Consider the following 20,365-nt stretch of genomic DNA (forward strand, 5'->3'; position numbering starts at 1 on the left):
AATTAGGCCTGAACAAATTAAGAAAGAGAAAAACAAAATTGCAAATTGCAGAGATGCCATCCTCAGCTCACTAGCATACACATACACTAGCATCATTTTAGCATCACCAAATCCTCAATCCTGCATGTCCTTGGAAGTGCACAGTTATCTTCATAACAGGGGACCGATATGATGTTTTGCATACCTATCTTTTGTTTTGATGACCGGTTGTGTCACATTCAGCCCTTAGTTCATTATTCTGGCACCAGCATGTAGTCCATGGGCTGCCATTTGAATAGGCCTCCCTTAGAGCTTGCCCAGCTGAACTGGAAGAGAATTTGGAAGGGCCCTAGGAGAACAGATGGCATGAGCAGAGAAAGGTGCAAGTTTCCTTCGATACTCTCCCTTCATGTTGGTTTGATAAATGCATTGTTATTTTGTTTGCAGCCTAATAGCAGAGACAAGGTTGGTTTATTCGTTAGAGACTGATGCCATCTCTGGTGGCGTCCTCTTGGCCAGCTCATTGCGAAATACCTCCTCATTCATGATCCCAATGTGTAGATGGTGGGGCACTGATGGGTTCAGAATTTCAGCATTTTTTTCAACAGATTTACATGCAGTATTACAATTCCATGAAGACAATTTGACAGTTTTGGGATGATTTAATGCTTGTCTGCATGTCAGAATGGAAGCATGTACACATGATGGCTCAACATTAAGCACAGAATATGTTTTCTGATCTATTTTCATGTGTACAGGTTATAAGGACTGTGAACCTCAAAGAGTATTTTTAACTGTGTTTTTTTATTTACCATTTAAATTTATTAATATTCAGAATATTCTTGTAGGAGTTGTTTAGTTACATCTCTTGACCGAGTAAATGTAAGGTACAGCCTACATTATAATAAAAAAAAACTTAAAAGAGTCACAATTGACTCCTTCAAATTAAGACACAAAAGCACTTAAATACGTGTGTTATATGAGCAGGAGTAACTCACTCGGAGAACATTTAGCTATGATACTTTTTTACATAACACATTAAAATTCCTAGTATTTAATGTTTCCTTAGCAGTTATTCAGTTATCTCTCCTGCTGAATATGAGGTGTTAGAAATCCCCTCTCAGGTTTTCAGGGACATCAAGTCAGAAGATATATTGAAAATGATTGAGGAGGACAGGTAAGACTGTAACTCTTACCACTGAAACACCTTTTTCATCTTTTTTATGAGGTGAGGGGTAATAAGTCATTCTCATATGCATTTCAAATTTCTTGGATGTATGAGATTTTGGTTCAAGGTCAATGTGCTAATAACAGCAAATTTAAGGAAATGGCAACAATCCTGAAATATATGAATAGGATTTGGTATTGACTCAACTAAATACGAAATTAAATTTGGAGTAAATGCAGTAGTGAAATGTTGGTAGAGTTAAATGGGGACAGGTTTGCTTCCATGCTAGGCTATATTTGTCTGTTAATAGCTTTTTGTGTTTGCTTCTCTATTTTCTTCTGAAATGTACAAAACCATGCTGCTCACTTAATTAGCATCTCAATATTGACCCATTATTATTGTAGCTGTTTGAACTGCAGGTTTATTAGATGAATTAACAGTGACAAATTTAAGAAGTAGAATATGCATTGCACAGTAAACAGAAAGCAGTGGGTTCAGTCTGTGATGGTGATTGTATTCAAAATAAATAAGATCGATGGGTTCCCCATTCACCTTTCTCTGGCCTAGAGCACATTTGAATGACTACTATTGGTTGCATGTATGGAAAAACTACATTGTAATAAAATGACTCGAGAGGCATACAGTAGTTGATTTCTTCAAATCCAACCTCAAAAGTCCTTAAAAGAGCAGATTATGTGAGCAGGAGTCACTCATTGATGATCACTTCAGGAACCGATGTAGATTAATTTAGATTTCAGTGACAAAACTTACTTAATCTACTTGTATGGTTTGGTTTTTAGCAAACAAATTTTATCACTGTTGCTTTCAGCTGAGAGTAAGTCTTATTTTCATCTATGGTCTGTAACATGAGGAACAAGCTGAAAAGCATTTCACAAGTAAATTATATATTATCCATGCTGTGTTATGTCATGATATGTTGGACATTTGAAGAGGACACATGACATTCATTGTCAACATATTGCTTCCAGTTGAAATTGTACAATCACACAGCCTGCACTGTGTATAATGTTTCTTACAAGCGCAGCATGTGTATACAGTTTTTGAGATCAGCATTTAGCTTTTTGTTTCTCATAATCTTTTACATCTGAATATATATTGATTTTGAATTTATATATATATATATATATATATATATATATATATATATATAAAAATATTTATTTGGTTCCTTGGTTCCTGCCTTGTGCCCTGTGTTGGCTGGGATTGGCTCCAGCAGACCCCCGTGACCCTGTGTTCGGATTCAGCGGGTTGGAAAATGGATGGATGGATATATATATATATATATATATATATATATATATATATATATATATATATATATATATATATATATAATATGTGTGTGTGTTGTAACAAAGGTGATATATAGATGCCTGACCCAACACAGACTCACACCAGAGGCACATATAAAAAAAAAATAAACTTTTATTTTTCTTCACCTGTGGGGCACGTCTTCCCTGTGACCCCCCCAGGCAAAATACAGTCCCAAATACAAACAAATATCCTCCACTCCTCCCAGGCAGCTTCGTCCTCCTCCTCCCGACTCTGGCACCTTGATTAGTGGCTGCAGTCTTCTTTTATAGCCCACCCGGAAGCGCTCCAGGTGGTAATTGGCCTAATTAGGCTGCACTCCCGGGTGTGGCTGCTTTCCAGCCCACACAGGCTCGTTAAGCCATGCAGCTCCCCCTGGCGGGGGCCACGGAGCCCATCAGGGATGAGCTCCAGTGTAACATAATTATGGCCCTGATGCAAAACAAGGGATGTTGCCACCAAGTGTTCCGGGGGACGTAATGTGCATCCCATAGCTGCTTCCACGGATCCAGTGCTAAAGGGGCGTCCTGGCCAGGCATGGGTCCCGGACGTCCGTCACAATATATATATATATAAATATGAATGTTAAAATAAAAAACAAAATATATATTCAGATGTAAAAGATTGAGAAACAAAAAGTTAAATGCTGATATATATGAGATGCTGACCCGTTAACTAGTGCAGGGAAATATCAGGGATTTGAACTTATTAATATGTGACGGTAAAGGGAACTGATGTAGTGATCTGAAAAGTGGAGTGACATATGCCTGCCTCGGTTATATATGTATGAATATGTGTGTGTGTGTATGTATGTACAATATATATATGTATATATATTTATTATTTGTTCATGTGTTCAATGTACAGGTCACCTTTATCTGTGATAGAAGGCTTGAAGAACCTGCCTACTGATACTGAAGTTCGTGATGAAAAAGCTCGCATTTTGTGGTATCTAAATCAGCTCATCAGGATGGCAGGACAGACTATAATAAAACATACCTGTAAGCTAATTTCCTTGATGCACTTCAATAAAACACCTGAGGGCACTCCAAGCAGAAATAAATTAGTGATTGCAGGATAGATTTTTATATAGGGTAATATTGGAATGGCTTGGTAGTATCAAGGTGATAACTTCCAAAGCCCATCATTGTCTTAGTCGAGATTTTATATTCTTCCCATGTTTGCATGTGCTTTTTACCTGGGTATTCTGGCTTTCCTCCCACAACTATAGAGACATGTTTACATTTGATTCTTTCTCCTACCAGGATATGCCCCAGCCCCCTATAATCTTAAATTGGTTTAAATAGGTTTAGGATGTTTTCTTTTAATCCATAGTATCACTATAGTAGCTTTCAGCTTGTTTTTATGATTTTAAAGCTGTTGGTAACTCAGCCATAAGGACTGGTACCCTTTCTCTAAAGAAAAAAAATTACAATTTTCTGTAAAATAAGTTAAAACTGACAAAAGTAATTGACATTCACCATTCTTTGTTTCATGTTCTATAGAGCAGACACATTGATTTTCATTTAGGAATGTGATTCCTTTTTAAATAGTGGAAGAGTACCAATACTTTTTGTCATGTCTTCCCCCACTTTAAGGGGCTTCGAGACAAGCCAGAATTTGTCCTTTTGAGGCAACTTTAGTATAACAAGATGGTATAACTTTTTTTATTACCTTTTGTTTCTTACTTTTTAACTGTTTTTATTGCACATGTCAGTATTATTTCTCTGTTTTAACTTTGCAGCAGTAGCATCAGTTTAGTATAATTTTATGTTTAATTAAAGATCAGATTAAAGATTGTATGTCATGCATCACTTAGTGTCATCTATACAATTCATTAAATTGTCATTAATTTTTCAGTTTTTGTGAGCTGCCCTCATTTAATTAAGAGCACGTTAAGGAAAAATTTCACACAATTATCCTATAACACTGGGAGGTGAGTATAACTATAGCTCAAGGAAAATGTCCTTATTGCTTCAGATTTTTGACCTATGTAAAGATATTAAACGTCTTATACTCAGAGCAGTTTCTGTGCTTGAAAGTACCACAGTTATTTCATGAGGCAAATACCACATGCACTTCCACTACATACAGTGGAAAGTACAGAAGTATATAATATTTTAGGCATCAACAGTGACATTTTAGTCTAGTAAACTAAGCAGTAATATTAATCCATGTGATGTACTAACATTAAGTTTTTAACTAAACTTATAGATTCATGGTTTTGTTTGGTATTTGGTATTTTTCACAGCAGATTTACTCAGTAGTTTTTTGGATTGTAGTTGAAAGGGAAGAGAATATGGATATAGAGAAAGACACCAGAGTTTGTCTTTGTCTTCATTGTTTGACGTACAAAGTAGACAAGCATCCAGTTTTTAGTTGTTAAAGTTTTAGTATCCTTATAGTGGGCTAAACCCAGTGTGGCACCCGGACGGGGCTCACGCCCGGCCAGGAAGACAGGAGGAGGGCTGATTCCTCCTCCAGACCGCGAGGGGGCATCCGCCCTGGTTGTATTGGGGGCCACGGGTACAGAGCTTGGAAGGTCTACCCTGTAGGGGCCCGTGGCCACCGCCAGGGGGCGCCCCGATGCCTTGGGGACCCTGGACCCCAGCGCTTCTGCAACACCCTGAAGTGCTGGGGGGAAGAAAAGAGGGAACACCCGGAGTGCTTCCGGGTACGCAGCCGGCACTTCCGCCACACTGGGGAGTGCCGGTGAAAGATTGCCGGGGAGCACCTGGAGCACATCCGGGTGTGTATAAAAGGGGCCGCCTCCCTCCAGTCATAGACAAGAGTCGGGAGGAAGTAAGATGATGTCGGGAGGAAGGCAAGGAGGTGGCCTGAAGAGAGAAAAGGCATTGTTGCGTGGCCAGGACTTTGGGGTTTGTGGGCACCTGGATATTGTAAATATTGTAAATAAACGTGTTGGGTGACATGAGCGTGTCTGCCTGTCTGTGTCCGAGCCAGTCTCCACACCAGTTAAAGCAATAATAAGGATTAACAGTTTAAATGCCCTTGTGGTTGGCTGGCGCCCTGCCTGTGGTTTGTTTCCTGCCTTTCGCCCTGTGTTGGCTGGGATTGTCTCCAGCAGACCCCTGTGACCCCGTAGTTAGGATATAGCATGTTGGATAATGGATGGATGGTTGGACGGATGTTTAAATGCCTTTGTGATTGGGCTTGATTTAGGCCAACCCTGCCCATTATAAATTTCACTGGTTTATTAGCATGAACTTGCCAGTAAATAGGTTCAGGAGGAACATAATGCCACGATCAAAAGAAATTCCTGAAAATGTATGTTTTTCTCTATCTGAAAATCCTCACAAACCCATATTTATGTGTCTCTGGACCACATTCAGAACCATAATGTCCAAATGAAATGTGTTTTGGACAATGCTCAATCTTCACAGTAGTGACTGTCATGCTAAAATCTTTCAAAAGCAAGGTTTAATCTTTTTGTAGATGTCTTAAATAATATTATGGCTGCTGAAATCCATAGCATAGCAACAAGACAGAAGCTACTGCTCACTTGCAAGAGCTTCAGTACACAACTTTAAGTAAGACAAAATGTACCTGGATGTTCTCTTGACAAACAAGCCAAAATGGAAATTCTTTGGCTGATATGGATAAAAAAAAAAGAAAGATAACACATATCTGTGGTCATATATGTTGATGGCAGTGTCATGTTTAGGAATGCTTTGGTTTATCAAGAGCATTGACGTCTTACCATCACTGAGGATTCCTCAGATGAATGTAGGGTATTCTCTCTATGACCTGAAGCAAATTGCATTTAAGACACAAAGAAAGGACCTTGATCAAAAAGTTGTAATTTTGAGGATTGTAAATACATAAGAAATTCACATTCATATGTACACCTTACTAGGATGTTGTGGCAGGATCTGAAATGAGAAGCTCACACTTAAAAGTACACAATGTTATTGAGCTAAAATAGTCACAAATGGGAAGAGTGAGTCAGAATTGGAGAATTCCATAATTGCCTCTTATGGGACAAGGGGACAAAACCTGCCGTCCAAAATGTGATGTAGGCAAAATTTTAACAGGGATTTAAAAAAAAAAAGCATTCATACCCAGTGATTGCTTTAATGCCATCAGTTTCCCATCCTGGTTTAAATGCCACCAGTTTATTGTCAGTGTCTGTTTCCCCAGCACTATTAGCAAGATACAAGATAAAACCTTCAAAATATCAGATGTTAACTTACGCTGGAGATATATTTTCCATAAAGATGAGCTATACATCTGTTTTAAGTAAATTAAATGAATGCTTCGCCCTCAAAAGTATTTAAGAATAACAAATTGCAATCAGTCCTATCCTCTCTCTTGCCTGTAACCCCATCATCCCATACAATGAGTATTTGAATCCTGTGCTAATATGCATGAGTAAAATTTCAAGCAAAGTACATACTGACCACATAAATTGTTGTGTTTTTTAAATTATTATTTTCTTCTTTGCTAAATAGAGTAGCTTAATTACTGTACTTTGTTTGGGTAAATGGTATCAGGTTGTGTTTTTGTATATTTTTATTGTGTTTGTTTTTTGTCTTTATTAGTTTTGTCACTTTGTTTGCAACACAATAGATAATAGACATTCTTCTTTTCAGGATCCAGAATGTGGTGTCATTATCTATGAAGTCCAAAATTACTGCATACGCTTTAGCATTAATTCTGCACATCAATGATTATCAGGCAGATTTGACAATTTTACAGCGAGATGTGAAGATTGGTGAATCTCAGTAAGTTAATTTTTTTTTAACCTTACCAAATTTAAACTGCAGGGAGGGTCTAAAAACCAACACATTGTCCTTCATTTTTTTTTAAGGATGCACAATAATCTGGGATGCAAGCTCAAATTTTTTTTACAACAAAGACACACCACGTGACAGTTAAGAAAATACCACCACCTGAATACAGTTGTACAAGAGAGATTAAATGAACAGGCAACAAACCAGTCTTGCTAATTGTGTACATGTTAGTTGCACATTGAACATGACAACCTGCAGCACAGTCCGTCTCAAAACCTTTTTACTGCTCCATTTATTTGATTTATTATGGGATCGACAGAGAGATAGGTAGGAATGTATACACTTGAGTATATATCACTCTTCAATAGGAGCAGATGCAAGTAGATGATTACATCAGTTATGGCTTTACCTTCTTTTAGTTCCTCTAGTCACTTCCATAATTAACTGTAGAGGCTGAAAAATCAGTTCACCTTTAAAGAAAGGCTGATAGGGCACTCCATTACAATGTCGCCTGACACATAATGATGCTTGTTTTTATCAGTAACTGCAGTGCTTATGAAAGACAAACTTATTCACAAAGTGGAAACCTGCTATAACTAAATTAATTCTGCACAATGGGCATACATTTACACTAGGCTGGATCTGGACCAAATGCTATTGTATCAGTAACCTGTGTTTACATTCCAGTCTAATCAACATCCACCCTGAATAAACATTAAGACTATGTGTATTTAGTGTTGTACCTTAATGGCAGTACATCGTTTCTGCTGGATCTTTGGTTCTACCATTGTACATTTTCTTTCTCTTCCCGTTCTCCAGCCTAGGCTTTCCCACTCCCTCCCACTCCTTCATGCTTAACAGTTCCTCAGAGTACTCTTTGTGTGTTTTCATGATATCCACAATTCTCCATGCTTGCTGATAAGTGCAAGTACAAATTCCTGCCTGCCTTTCCTAGGTTGTTGAATGAACTGCAGGAACCTCTTTTAAGCCACCCAAAAATCTTTCTCCTCCTCCTCCGTACAATGAATCCTTCAAAAGATTTTCTTTTTTCATACCCACTATAGTCCTTTTTTACCATCTCTGTTTGTTCTTGTTTGTGCCTGAAATAAGTTTTATTACAACTTATGATACTGAGATGTAGATGCACCTCCAGTTTTGAATAATGCAGCTGCTTTTCTGATCATTTTAGATTTAGTAAAATAAGCACTTTGAGTGTTGCTTTATTAAAATATTTTAAAATGTATATATTTATATTTGTATGTATGTGCTAAGCGGGATTGTGAATTATGTAGTGAGTCATGGCCTTTGGACACCATTTTAAACTGCGAACGCAGACATTGCATTTTTCACTTTAGAACACAATTTCCTCTGGCAAATTATTTTGCACAGTGATTGTGAAAAAAATAACTTTGACTTGAAAAATGCTGAATTTATCCTCTTATCAACTATTCCTTTCCCTGACCAAGCAGGATACACTCACACATGTATACATATATACCAACTTGCAATAAGCCAATTTAGATTTAGTATTATGGGATTAAAATCCATATAGCAGTTAACCTAACTGGATTTTAACCCTGTCTCCTGTGCTAGCAATGGTGACCTCATGATACCCTTCATATTTATCCTGTGCACTGAAAACTTTCTTGTGTTACATTTGTGGAGTTTGACCCCCGGACACAGACAGACGCCATCCATTTTATTTTACTTTTTCCTGCAACACACAATGCAAACCCAAATATTCTCAATAACTCAATCCTTATCTTTCCTTTTCTTTTCTTCACCGCCTCCACTCCTGTCCTTCAAGCTCCATCCTCGTCCACCCAACTCCGGCTTCCCGAGTGGAGTGAGGCGGCCCCTTTTATACCACACCTGGAAGTACTCCCAAGTGTTCCTCAGTTAAGTCTGGGCAGTGCCCAGAAGTGCTGCGTTTTAAATCCGGCTCCTCTTCTGGCAGCACTTCCGGTTGAGGCAGAAGTGCTGTAGACCATGGCTCTGGAATTATCCCAGCAGCCCCTGGTGGGTGGCCACGTAACCAAACAGGCTTAAACGTTACAGCCCGATGCTCATGGCCCTGATGTTACCCAGGGTGGCTGTCTTTTTCTGTCCCAGGTAATGGCTTGCCCTTTTCTTGGTCCTTTGCTCTCCCAGTCTTCCCAACAGGGCACGATCCCCGGCTGTCCATCACACATTATATAACAAAACTGAGTACACCCCTGGTTATCATTACTAAAATGTTAAGGAATTACAAATCTTGTCCATTAAATACAATTTTTATTTGTTTGTTCCTGAAGATTAAGAAGAGTGATGTCATTTTGTTTTGCTTGACTAATTAAAAAATAAGGGAACGTTTAAGAACCATCTGCAATATAAGTCAGTACACCCTTCATTAGTGCGATTCATTTTTTTTTGTTATATTTTGCATGTCTGCCTTTATTTTTGAGAACAGGTTCAATCTTCCTGGGCATGGATGATACTAGTCTTTCATAAATCTGTAGAGAGGTTTTATGCTGTTTTTCACTTGTTGAATTCAATTCAGGGAACATATTTGGCTAGGTCATAGTTTTCATTTTTTTCTTCTTAAAAAATTTCTTGTGCGAGTTTCACAGTGCATTTTCATGCTTGAAAATTCCTCTCATGCCAAGCTTCTTGAGACTGTGAGTCGTGTCTTCATTCATAATTTGGTATGCAAACTTGCACCCTTTGTGCTCATGCAGCCCTATATCAACACACTCCCACCTCCATGTTTCACAGTTACCACTATGCAGTCACTGTGGTACAGAGGTAGAAAAGAGTACTAAGAAACACTACTTAAGTTGAAGTATTGTTACTTGGACAAAAATTTACTTAAGTAAAAGCAACTGACATGGAAACTACTCAAGTAAAATTAAAAGTATATGATCTGAAGAAATTACTCAAGTAAAAGTACAATTAATTTACTTTAGGAAAAACAATTACCTAACTTAGTAAATTTATACAGCTACTGTATAAATGCTATGCTTTGGAAAGCATAAGCAGAATGTGCATAGCAATAAAACAGATCTTATTTATTAAAAGTCATATTCATTAAATATATACACATACATACATACATACATACATTTACAACTAGAAAAAGAGTATTATTGTATATAGCTGTTAAAATTGTAATTATGTATAATCCTAGCAAAGGTGAACTAAGAAACAACTTAGAACTATCCTTAAAATACAGCAAGTTAACAATGTAGTCTATAGAAATTAATTGCAAACCATCATTTGAGACAGTAGAGACTTCAGTGGAGAGAAAACAGAAACTTTCAGTTTTTTTGAAATAAAGTTCTGCTATAGGAGACACAAGAAATAAAAGTGGCATTTACATCCAAGCCTTTAAAAGGCTTTGTCATTTGGCAAGCAGAATCATCACAGCACTAGCATGTAGAATCATATTTTAAAAACTCTAATTTGTGCTGCTGCCACATTCTCTCAAACACTATTTGATAGTGTTGAAAAAGAAAAACAAATATATAGGCAATAGCTGTTGACTATTGGTGATCTGAAGTACACTTCCACGGGTCCTGTATATTTTGTCGGTTATTACATGAAATATATGCTTAGACAAATACAACACTGTGTGGTATGAAAATGAAGTCACTTGTGTAAGAGAATGCAGCTGTTGTATGTGCTAAGTGCACCTCACTAATGCATTATGCCCCAACGAGGAGCATGTTTTTTAACTGGGCACTAATTCAGTCACAACAATACTTGACTACAGTGGCAAATTTATCATGGGGGCCTACAAGCAGACCTTATTGGGCCCTTTTCTTTTACCGAAAAATTAAACATATTTAACAATTAGAGACTGTTAAAAAAGAGAGCTGAGGAGACTTTGTGCCAGCAAAGCAGTGGGTCCAGATGGAGTATCGCCACAACTGTTGAAGTCCTGTGCTTTGGAGCTGGGGAGTCCTCTACAGCACATCTTCAACTTGAGCCTGGAACAGGGGAGAGTCCTGAAGCTTTGGAAAACATCTTGCATCACCCCAGTCCCAAAGGTATCACGTCCTGGTGAGCTGAATGACTTCAGGCCTGTCGCCCTGACGTCACATGTGATGAAGATCATGGAGCGGCTGCTGCTTCACCACCTGAGGCCACAGGTCTGCCATGCCCTCGACCCTCTGCAGTTCGCATACCAGGAGAAGGTGGGAGCGGAGGATGCCATCATCTACATGCTACATTGATCCCTCTCCCACTTGGACAGAGGCAGTGGTGCAGTAAGAATTATGTTTCTGGACTTCTCTAGCACCTTCAACACCATCCAACCTCGGCTTCTTAGGGACAAGCTGACAGAGATGGGAGTAGATTCATACCTGGTGGCATGGATTGTGGACTATCTTACAGACAGCCCTCAGTATGTGCGTCTTGGGAACTGCAGGTCTGACATTGTGGTCAGCAGCACAGGAGCGCCGCAGGGGACTGTGCTTTCTCCGGTCCTGTTCAGCCTATATACATCGGACTTCCAATACAACTTGGAGTCCTGCCACGTGCAAAAGTTCGCTGATGACACTGCTATCATGGGCTGCATCAGGAGTAGGCATAAGGAGTAGTATAGGAACCTAATCAAGGACTTTGTTAAATGGTGCGACTCAAACCACCTACAACTGAACACCAGCAAAACCAAGGAGCTGGTTTTGGATTTTAGGAGGCCCAGGCCCCTCACAAACGTTAACATTATACAATGTTATTGATTGTTATACTTGCCTCACACTCTCCACCTTGCACTTTTTAACTTGCACTGTGTTTTTATCACTCTTTAATTAATATTGTTTTTATCAGTATGCTGCTGCTGGAGTATGTGAATTTCCCCTTGGGGATTAATAAAGTATCTCTCTCTCAAAACTGAAATAGTTTAATTTAGTAATAATAATGATAGAATCTGATTTGTTTGCTGCATTAAATTTGTTAATTTAAAGTGCATAGTCTTCTATGCTTCGGACCTTTTTTTTTGAAGGTTTAATGATTGGCAGCTCAGCTGCTAGTAGTGAGACGGGTGCATTGCATTGGCTTAGTAGCCATTAAATGTAACTACAAAAAACAACATCCTCCTTTAATTTAGAGTCATTTGTCAAAATATAGAAAGGTGTTTAGTGATAAAATGTAATTTTTAATATGAGGAAAACTAAATGAGGTACATTAGAAATTTTTCAGAAAAATTGGTACTCTGAATTTTCATTATACATGCAGTGTTATTTCAAACATTTAGTGCTTTGAAATAAAATAGTGTTGATAGATAACACAATTTTGATTTATTTAAAATTTTATTGATATTGATGAGGGGTGTATACTCAGTTTTGCTATATACTAATAAAACTGTTAGTATATTTCACTAAAGCCACTGTGCTTAATTGTGTGAAATGTAACATTTTTCTTTCCAAAATGTACTTTTAACCACACTTTTTAGTGTTTATCATTTTAATGTTCTACTTCCACTGTGTATCATATTCAGAATATATCACAGATTCAGTCAGTCATTATCTAACCCGCTATATCCTTCCCAGCCAACACAGGGCGCAAGGCAGGAACAAATCCCGGGCAGGGCGCCAGCCCACCGCAGGGCACACACACCAAGCACACCCTGGGGACAATTTAGGATCGCCAATGCACCTAACCTGCATGTCTTTGGACTGTGGGAGGAAACCCACGCAGACACGGGGAGAACATGCAAACTCCATGCAGGGAGGACCCGGGAAGTGAACCCAGATCTCCTTATTGCGAGGCAGCAGCGCTACCACTGCGCCACAACATAGAGATTGTTTGAAAAATGCATGTTATAAATTAAATTAGGGGGAGGTTAAGATGTAATTTGTGATAGTAGCTTTTGAAAGTACAAATGTGGAATTTTATTACATACACTAATATGACTGACCCCTTTTTTACTTTGTAATGTTTCATCTGTTGTGATGAACAGAAATCCAAAGCAATTTGCAGCAGTATAGTTTAAAACAGATATATTAAAAGGCTTTTTATAGTCTCAAAGAGCATCCTCTTTCAGATGGGTATAGTCCTGTTCCCATATTTATCATGCATCCCTGAGTAGGAAAATGAACCTAACTGCTCCAAAAATCTCAGAGTGGCACAAATTTGGTCCTTCTGTTAGGAGTAGGAGTGAAACCATTTTATCAGTTTTCCTAATTCAGGAAACTACTCATAACTTCTCCAGGATGTAGGAGAGCTCATGAGGAGTCCTATCCTGCTAGGAGCTGCTAGAAGATGGGCTTTCAAGCAGAAATTGGCACACAGCTCCTGGGAAAGGAGGACTGTTTTGGAAATACTGGACAACATTGAACTCCTAAAAAGATATTGATTTGACAGAGATGTAATATTGTCACAAATTTTGGAAGTTGCGTGATCTCTCTATCTACAAGGAGAAGACGTGCGAAATGAAGTCTATAAAGTTACATGTAAAATGCAGCTTCTGATTTGTATATGTCAAAAGCAAGCATTTCTTGAATTTTGCACCAAACTGTAAATGCCCTTACAATGTGTGAGGTGATATGCAGATTCATACCTTTCCCCTACGACTCCTTGTGATGTCCAGGTTGGCTGTAGCTGGCACACTTCGTTAAAACCCAGGACATTGAATAATTTAGCTAAGGATGGACTGGGCAGCGAGGACACTTAACAAAGCAGAGTAGGTACAAATGTGTAAAGTGCTTTTTTTTTCCCACAACCAAGTGTTCTAACAGGAAATGAAGTGCTGCGCAGCTCTCACTTAAATACTGTGAATAATCCTTAATTCAAAAAGTGTTTAGTGGAGGTTAAAAGTTACAGTAAAAAATAAATTTGATAATAAAATCGGGGTTAAAATCACTGGCATAATGTGTATCTTTAAAATCCATTCTGGAGCCTTTAAAACGACACCTCAGCTCACCCTTTTTCATTCTCCTTATTATGAGGGGACATCCTCTGTCCTCTGACAGGCACAGTCAACCATTTATCTTGGGGCTTGTGTTTCCTCCACCATTCCCTGGCCTTCAGCAGGAAACACTGCAAGCTCTGCTCCTTTTTCCCACCTCCATCCCTCTCAGAGTGATTGGTTGCACCTTCTCCTAGAGAGCTCAGCAGGAGTGATCCTGCCCCTATGAGTACTGCCCATTTTCTCCCCTAGGAGCCACTTCTCGACCATCTGCTTCCACACTTCTGTAGTAGCTCAGCCACAGTCCTGCTTCCTATGCTTTAGTTTTCTGTTTCATTTTAACCTCCAGCCTTTTTCTCAATCCTTCTGTCTTTTTTCCTAGATCTCTCTCACTTTTTTTGATTTCTCAGCTGTCCCGTGGTCATTACATCTTTTAATTGCTTCTCTGCAAGATGCCTTAGAGGGAGCATTCTTCAAAAGCAGTCAGAATGATCACAGAAACATGAATAGAGGTTTATTTTATAAACTACTGAATTTACACACAGTGTCAATCAATGCATACATTTACTCTGACTGGTTCGTTGGTTTACACCCAAATGACTTTTATAAAATAAAAGTCTATTCTATTATATTCTGGTTCTTCTTGTTCCTTTTCAAATGAGCTACCACCTTTGAAATTTCTGTGCATATAACAACTGTCCGTTCTGTTGTCACAGGACATTCTGTTGTTACAGGACATCTGCTGATTTCTTAGTCATCTTTCAGTACATTTTGTTGTTCACGTGACCTTTATCTGGTTTCCTGACATTTCTGATTTCTGACATTTATTAACCCTTTATGATATTTCTTTAAGGTGAAAGGTGTGTTACCCTAAAATTATTCTTCCACAGTCCTGCTCGGGCTCTCCTTATTCTTAAGCAGGTAATTGCAAATCCAAGAGCACTAATGAGGAAACTGACTGAACTGTGCATGTCTGCATGTGAATGCAGGTCCAGCCACTCTCCCCATCAGCACTAGCAGGGCCGCTCATTCATGCTGATGCATGCACCTACGCCCGCCTGGAACCTGACCACACCACAGTTTAATTAAAAACTATCATACTGCCACGGACTCCACATGCATTTTACTATACTCCACATAATGTAATGTTAAAGCAAGGTGCATTCATGCAAATGGGCATGTACATAATAATAATAATAATAATTCATTACATTTATATAGCGCTTCTCTCAGTACTCAAAGCGCTATCCACACAGGGAGGAACCAGGAAGCGAACCCACAATCTTCCACAGTCTCCTTACTGCAAAGCAGCAGCACTACCACTGCGCCACCTGTGAGGACATAAAGATCATTGCACCAAGTATGGATGAGCATGCATATGAGAATCGTAAACGATATCACAGTATCAACACACAGGTGGTCGTGGATGCAAACTACTTTAGTAGCCAGCATATTACCATGAAGGTTGACGGGGCAGGAAGGGTGACTGAAACAGTGCATTGTGCATTCTACCAACCCCTGGAACATTTATTGTTGGGTTTTACAAGCTCAGAAAGTTTCAAGAAAGCAGGCAGAGACTCCTGGGACATTGGATAAATGGAGACTCACACAGGATAAAGGGAGATCATGTTGAGAGACATGGCATGGCACGGCACAGTGGAAGAAGATCGGGACACTAGAAGAGTGAACTTGACATCAAAAAGTGGCCCAAGAATAGTTGTGACTAGTTTTCAGTAAAACTGTTATTTTTCAGTATGTTGTCTGTTGTCATAACAGGAGAAAGCAGATTTATCTGAAAGCACAGCTGTGAATCACCCCTCCATCCATCCATTTTCTTAACTATACTTATCCTGAGCAGGGTGCAAGGAAGCTGGAGCCTATTCCAGCAAGCATAGTGCACAAGGCAGGAACAATCCCTGGAACCTCTACTATTAAATAAATGTGCCCATTATCATGCTTTACTCTTAACTCAGCATGTGTGTCTCGGTCTTTGTATTGTTTGTTTGTTACAATATTATTCATGATGTTGCAAAGTGACAACAATTAGTTGTGGCTTAGTGCAATATCTTTCCTTATTATGTTCTACTTATTCTTGTGCTATTATTATTATCATTATCTTTGTGGTGAAACCTCTGTGTTAGTGTCAACAACTATAAAGTGTCCTCATGAGTGTCAATTTACGGTAATGGATAAGTTAAAATCATGACACCATTCATTCTCAGACGTGATTTCCTATTCCTCGCTGGGATTGGGACTAGAACACTTATGTTGTATTCAGGAGGAGGACCAATCCTTATCCTAGTGTGACTGTTAGTGCATTACCTTCTGAAATGCTTGATAAATACGGGTCCTAGTCTGTGTGTAATTTTCTAATTTTGCATACTTCAGTGACGCATAAGCTCAGTTATTTCTAAGCTGCATTTAATGCACTTTATCGTTAAATGTAAATTCTTGATGCTTTCTTTTCTTTTAGAATGATCGAAATTGCTAAAGCTATGAGGCTGGCTATTGTAAAAAAAAGTGTGGCTCTGTCTGGAGGAATTTTGGAAGACCACCGATACGGGATCTTGCAACTGCCTCTTGTGAAATACGAGAAGAGTGGAGGCAAAAGAAAACGCAAGAGTATGGCTTGAGTTACAGCAGATGCTTCTTGTAATGAATGAATGTGCCCTATGGTTTAACACAATATGCAGTAAATGTAAATTTAGAGACACCACTTTTAAAATAAAAGATTAAGCAGAAATGCAACATATAACTAAATACATGTAAATAAAAGTACATATTATGCAAGTTACTTTCTGAATATGTTTTTCATGTTCCATTTCAGTGTGGTATAAATGACTTTTGAAGCAAATACCATCTCTTACTGTAAAGTTTTAATTCTAGTTATTACTAAAGCAGGGTCTCAGAAAACAGATATTTTTGCTACTTTGTCGAATTGCTTTTGGAGAATCTAAATTAAAACTGTTGTTTGTTTTTGTTTTTTCCAAGTCTTGATTCTTACTTGTTTTCATTAGCTACCATCATTTTGTGTTCATTTATTTGTTCATTGATACTGTGGTTATAACATGCTTGCCTTTTGTTAATTGTCAGCAAGTAGTGGCATGGTAAATCTGAAAAGAGCTGGACTTTCAAGTTCTACTTCACATAGTCTAGCACGTTACAGCTTGTCCCTGAACTGAGTAAACTGGCCATGGTTGTGAGGCTTAATCTGTGCTTTCCTGCACCCTATCCCATTGCCTTGGCTAACTGGAATCAGATGTCTAAATTAAAAGAGAATTCCCATATTTACTTACTACTGGTTATGACTGTTGTGGATAAATGTTACATCTGTTTTGTGCAAAATTCAGACTGATTGAATATCACCAGTGTCCTGTCTGGGCTGTACGAGGAAACCGGTGTTCTCAGTTGAAATCCACACTGGAAGCATCAGGGATAGGATTTGGGGTTCAGTAAAAAAAAGGTGAGATCAGAAGAACTGGTGAAAATGAAGGGACTTGATTGTAGAATAGGATTTCCAAACCTCATGGAAAATATCATTCATGTAGCCTGAAACCGATTACAGCATACCACGCTATAACACAGGTTGGTTGAATACTGCCCGGGCCCTTTTCAGCAATGTTGAAGATGATGTCAAGGTGGAAGGAGCACTTCACACAACCCCAAATTTAAGCTAGTATGCCCTACTCTGAGAAAATGGTGTTTCCAAAAATCCCATGGTATTGCATATATTTCAGTGGGTGACATCACTACAGTGCTTACAGTCTGTTAACTATAGGAAACCTCATCAGCATCAAAAAAAAAAGTTGTTTTTTTTTTCCTTCTTTAAACTGAATATCATTCACTTTAATTTCATTACTTCATTTTTTCATACAAAACGTTTGTGAATTACAGTGTTAATACATCTATCCACCCATACATTTATAGATCCTAATTAAGCCAAAATATAGTTGAATGGTGCAAAAGAGCAAATCATTTAAATGTTATAATCTAATTTACTAAACTGGATAAGTTAGAATTTTGTCAATTATTGTGCTAATACATCCCACCTACCCATACATTTACAGAAACTAAATAATTCAAATATTTAGTTGTGTGAAGAAGAAGAGCTTGTCCTGGTAGCATCAGAAGTAAGGCACACTCGCACACATAAGTCAGTTTAGAGTTCCAGCTACCTTAGCATGCGCGCTGGAAGAAGCCTGGAGTACCTGGCAAAACTCGTTCAGCAGATGTCCAACTGATTGTGCTGGCAGCGATACCTACTCCTTGCACCATGCCAACATATTTATTTTCAAAGTATTCCGTGATAAACATTGTAAAGGGGTGCCAGGCTGGTAAAACAGGAAAATGGAAGAGCCCCACTGAAGGGCCTGCTTACACCAGTATGGGTGCACACACCACAGAGCAAATTCTTGTAGATATTTACACTAGTGTTCAAAAGTTTAGAATCACCTAGGAATTGTCACATTTTACTTTGAAAACACAGCCAAGACATTACTAGTTCTGCTAACTACAACTACTGCTTGAAATGTTTTCATTTACTATACACATATGGCTGCAAAGCTCCACCCATTTTCAGCTGCCATCCCTTCACTGTCCCAATGGTCAACCCCCTTAGCTTATTCTTAATTGGTCACTTTAAATGCTAATTCATCATTAGAAAAGCATTAATAACTGCATTAGCACTGCTGAAGCCTGTTATTCTGTTCCACAAAGCAAGTCAATTGTTTTTCCTTGTGTTGCAGTTCTAAAGTTCTGTTCCGAGTTGAAAAGTTGCCAAAATGAAAAAGCTTTCTCGAGCAACATGTTTGTCTACTATTATTTTTTCCAAGAATGAAGGTTATTCCATGTGAGAAATTGCCAAGAAACCTAAGATGTCCCGCAAAGAAAACAACAGGGCAAACTGGTTCTAACCAGCCATATACACAGCTGCTTAAAAGAATAAGCCTTATTGAAGAGAATAACAAGTTTTAGTGATTCTAATGCAATTACAAAGGCTTCTTTAATAACCAGTTAGCATTTAAACATGACTAAATAAGGATAAGCTGGTAGTGACGGGGCGGCACGGTGGCGCAGTGGGTAGCGCTGCTGCCTCGCAGTTGGGAGATCTGGGGACCTGGGTTCGCTTCCCGGGTCCTCCCTGCGTGGAGTTTGCATGTTCTCCCCGTGTCTGCGTGGGTTTCCTCCGGGCACTCCGGTTTCCTCCCACAGTCCAAAGACATGCAGGTTAGGTGGATTGGCGATTCTAAATTGGCCGTAGTGTGTGCTTGGTGTGTGGGTGTGTTTGTGTGTGTCCTGTGGTGGGTTGGCACCCTGCCCAGGATTGGTTCCCTGCCTTGTGCCCTGTGTTGGCTGGGATTGGCTCCAGCAGACCCCCGTGACCCTGTGTTTGGATTCAGCGGGTTGGAAAATGGATGGATGGATGGTAGTGACGGCCATTAGCAACACTAGTAATGTCTTGGCTCTATTTTGAAATACATTTAATTGCATTGTAATTGTCATAAAAAAATATTAATTTCTATTAAAAACATGACAATTTCTGGGTCCAAACTTTTGAACGATAGTGTATACAGTATCTATACATAATATACTCAGTGACTGGGCTGATTCTGATTTTGTTTAATTGCAGGAGATAAATATGTTCTTAGAATGTGATTGAGCATGCATTATTAAAATGGTGATAACATCCAATATTGATGGATTATTAGGAACAAGCATAATTCAAATATAGTACAGTACTGCAATCTTAAAGCTCTGACAGAGAGTGGCCCGTTGCACGCCTGCACTCGGGTCCTAAACTGGGATCCTAAGGTGGTTCGTTGTGTGGTGGGTGCATCAACGCGCTGTATCAGTGCATGCTCTCAACCTTTCACACCCCAAAAAGGGGCTGCTATAATATCGGCTCAGTATGAGTATGCCTTCTGCGTCCCGGCTGGGACTGGTTGTTTTGTACTGGAGAAAGAACCAATATTCGCCAAACTACCGGTATTAAAAAAATGTCCTTGAAAAATATATGATTATGAACCTCAATATGGTAGGAAAACGCACGTACACACGAGGAGAATGTGGACGATTCGTGTGGGTTGTATTATAATAAATGTTAATTAGTATTTTTACCAATTAGTAAATGTAAGCTAAAATACATAATACATACATAAATATTGCTAACGGCAATATGAGCAAAATGACGTTTAAAATTTATTTTATTTCAGTTGCGGAATGTGCAGATCACCAGACAGTAAC

General features: G+C 38.8%; 2 protein-coding genes across 2 annotated transcripts in view; both read left to right on the plus strand.

Moving 5' to 3' along the window:
• The window catches only part of polr1e (RNA polymerase I subunit E), a 53,748-nt gene extending 36,642 nt beyond the window's left edge, over positions 1–17,106 (plus strand). The window contains exons 8-12 of the mRNA XM_028805774.2: positions 1,060–1,156; positions 3,347–3,480; positions 4,340–4,415; positions 7,093–7,224; positions 16,596–17,106. Of these exons, the coding sequence (XP_028661607.2) occupies positions 1,060–1,156; positions 3,347–3,480; positions 4,340–4,415; positions 7,093–7,224; positions 16,596–16,755 (599 nt within the window). The 3' untranslated portion in view covers positions 16,756–17,106. The remainder of the gene's footprint in view (positions 1–1,059; positions 1,157–3,346; positions 3,481–4,339; positions 4,416–7,092; positions 7,225–16,595) is intronic.
• LOC114654912 (baculoviral IAP repeat-containing protein 1-like) overlaps positions 1–20,365 on the plus strand; it is an 828,238-nt gene that overhangs the window by 630,234 nt on the left and 177,639 nt on the right. The window lies entirely within an intron of this gene.

This window comes from Erpetoichthys calabaricus, chromosome 7 (genome assembly GCF_900747795.2).
Source record: "Erpetoichthys calabaricus chromosome 7, fErpCal1.3, whole genome shotgun sequence".
NCBI classification, from domain to species: Eukaryota; Metazoa; Chordata; class Cladistia; order Polypteriformes; family Polypteridae; genus Erpetoichthys; species Erpetoichthys calabaricus.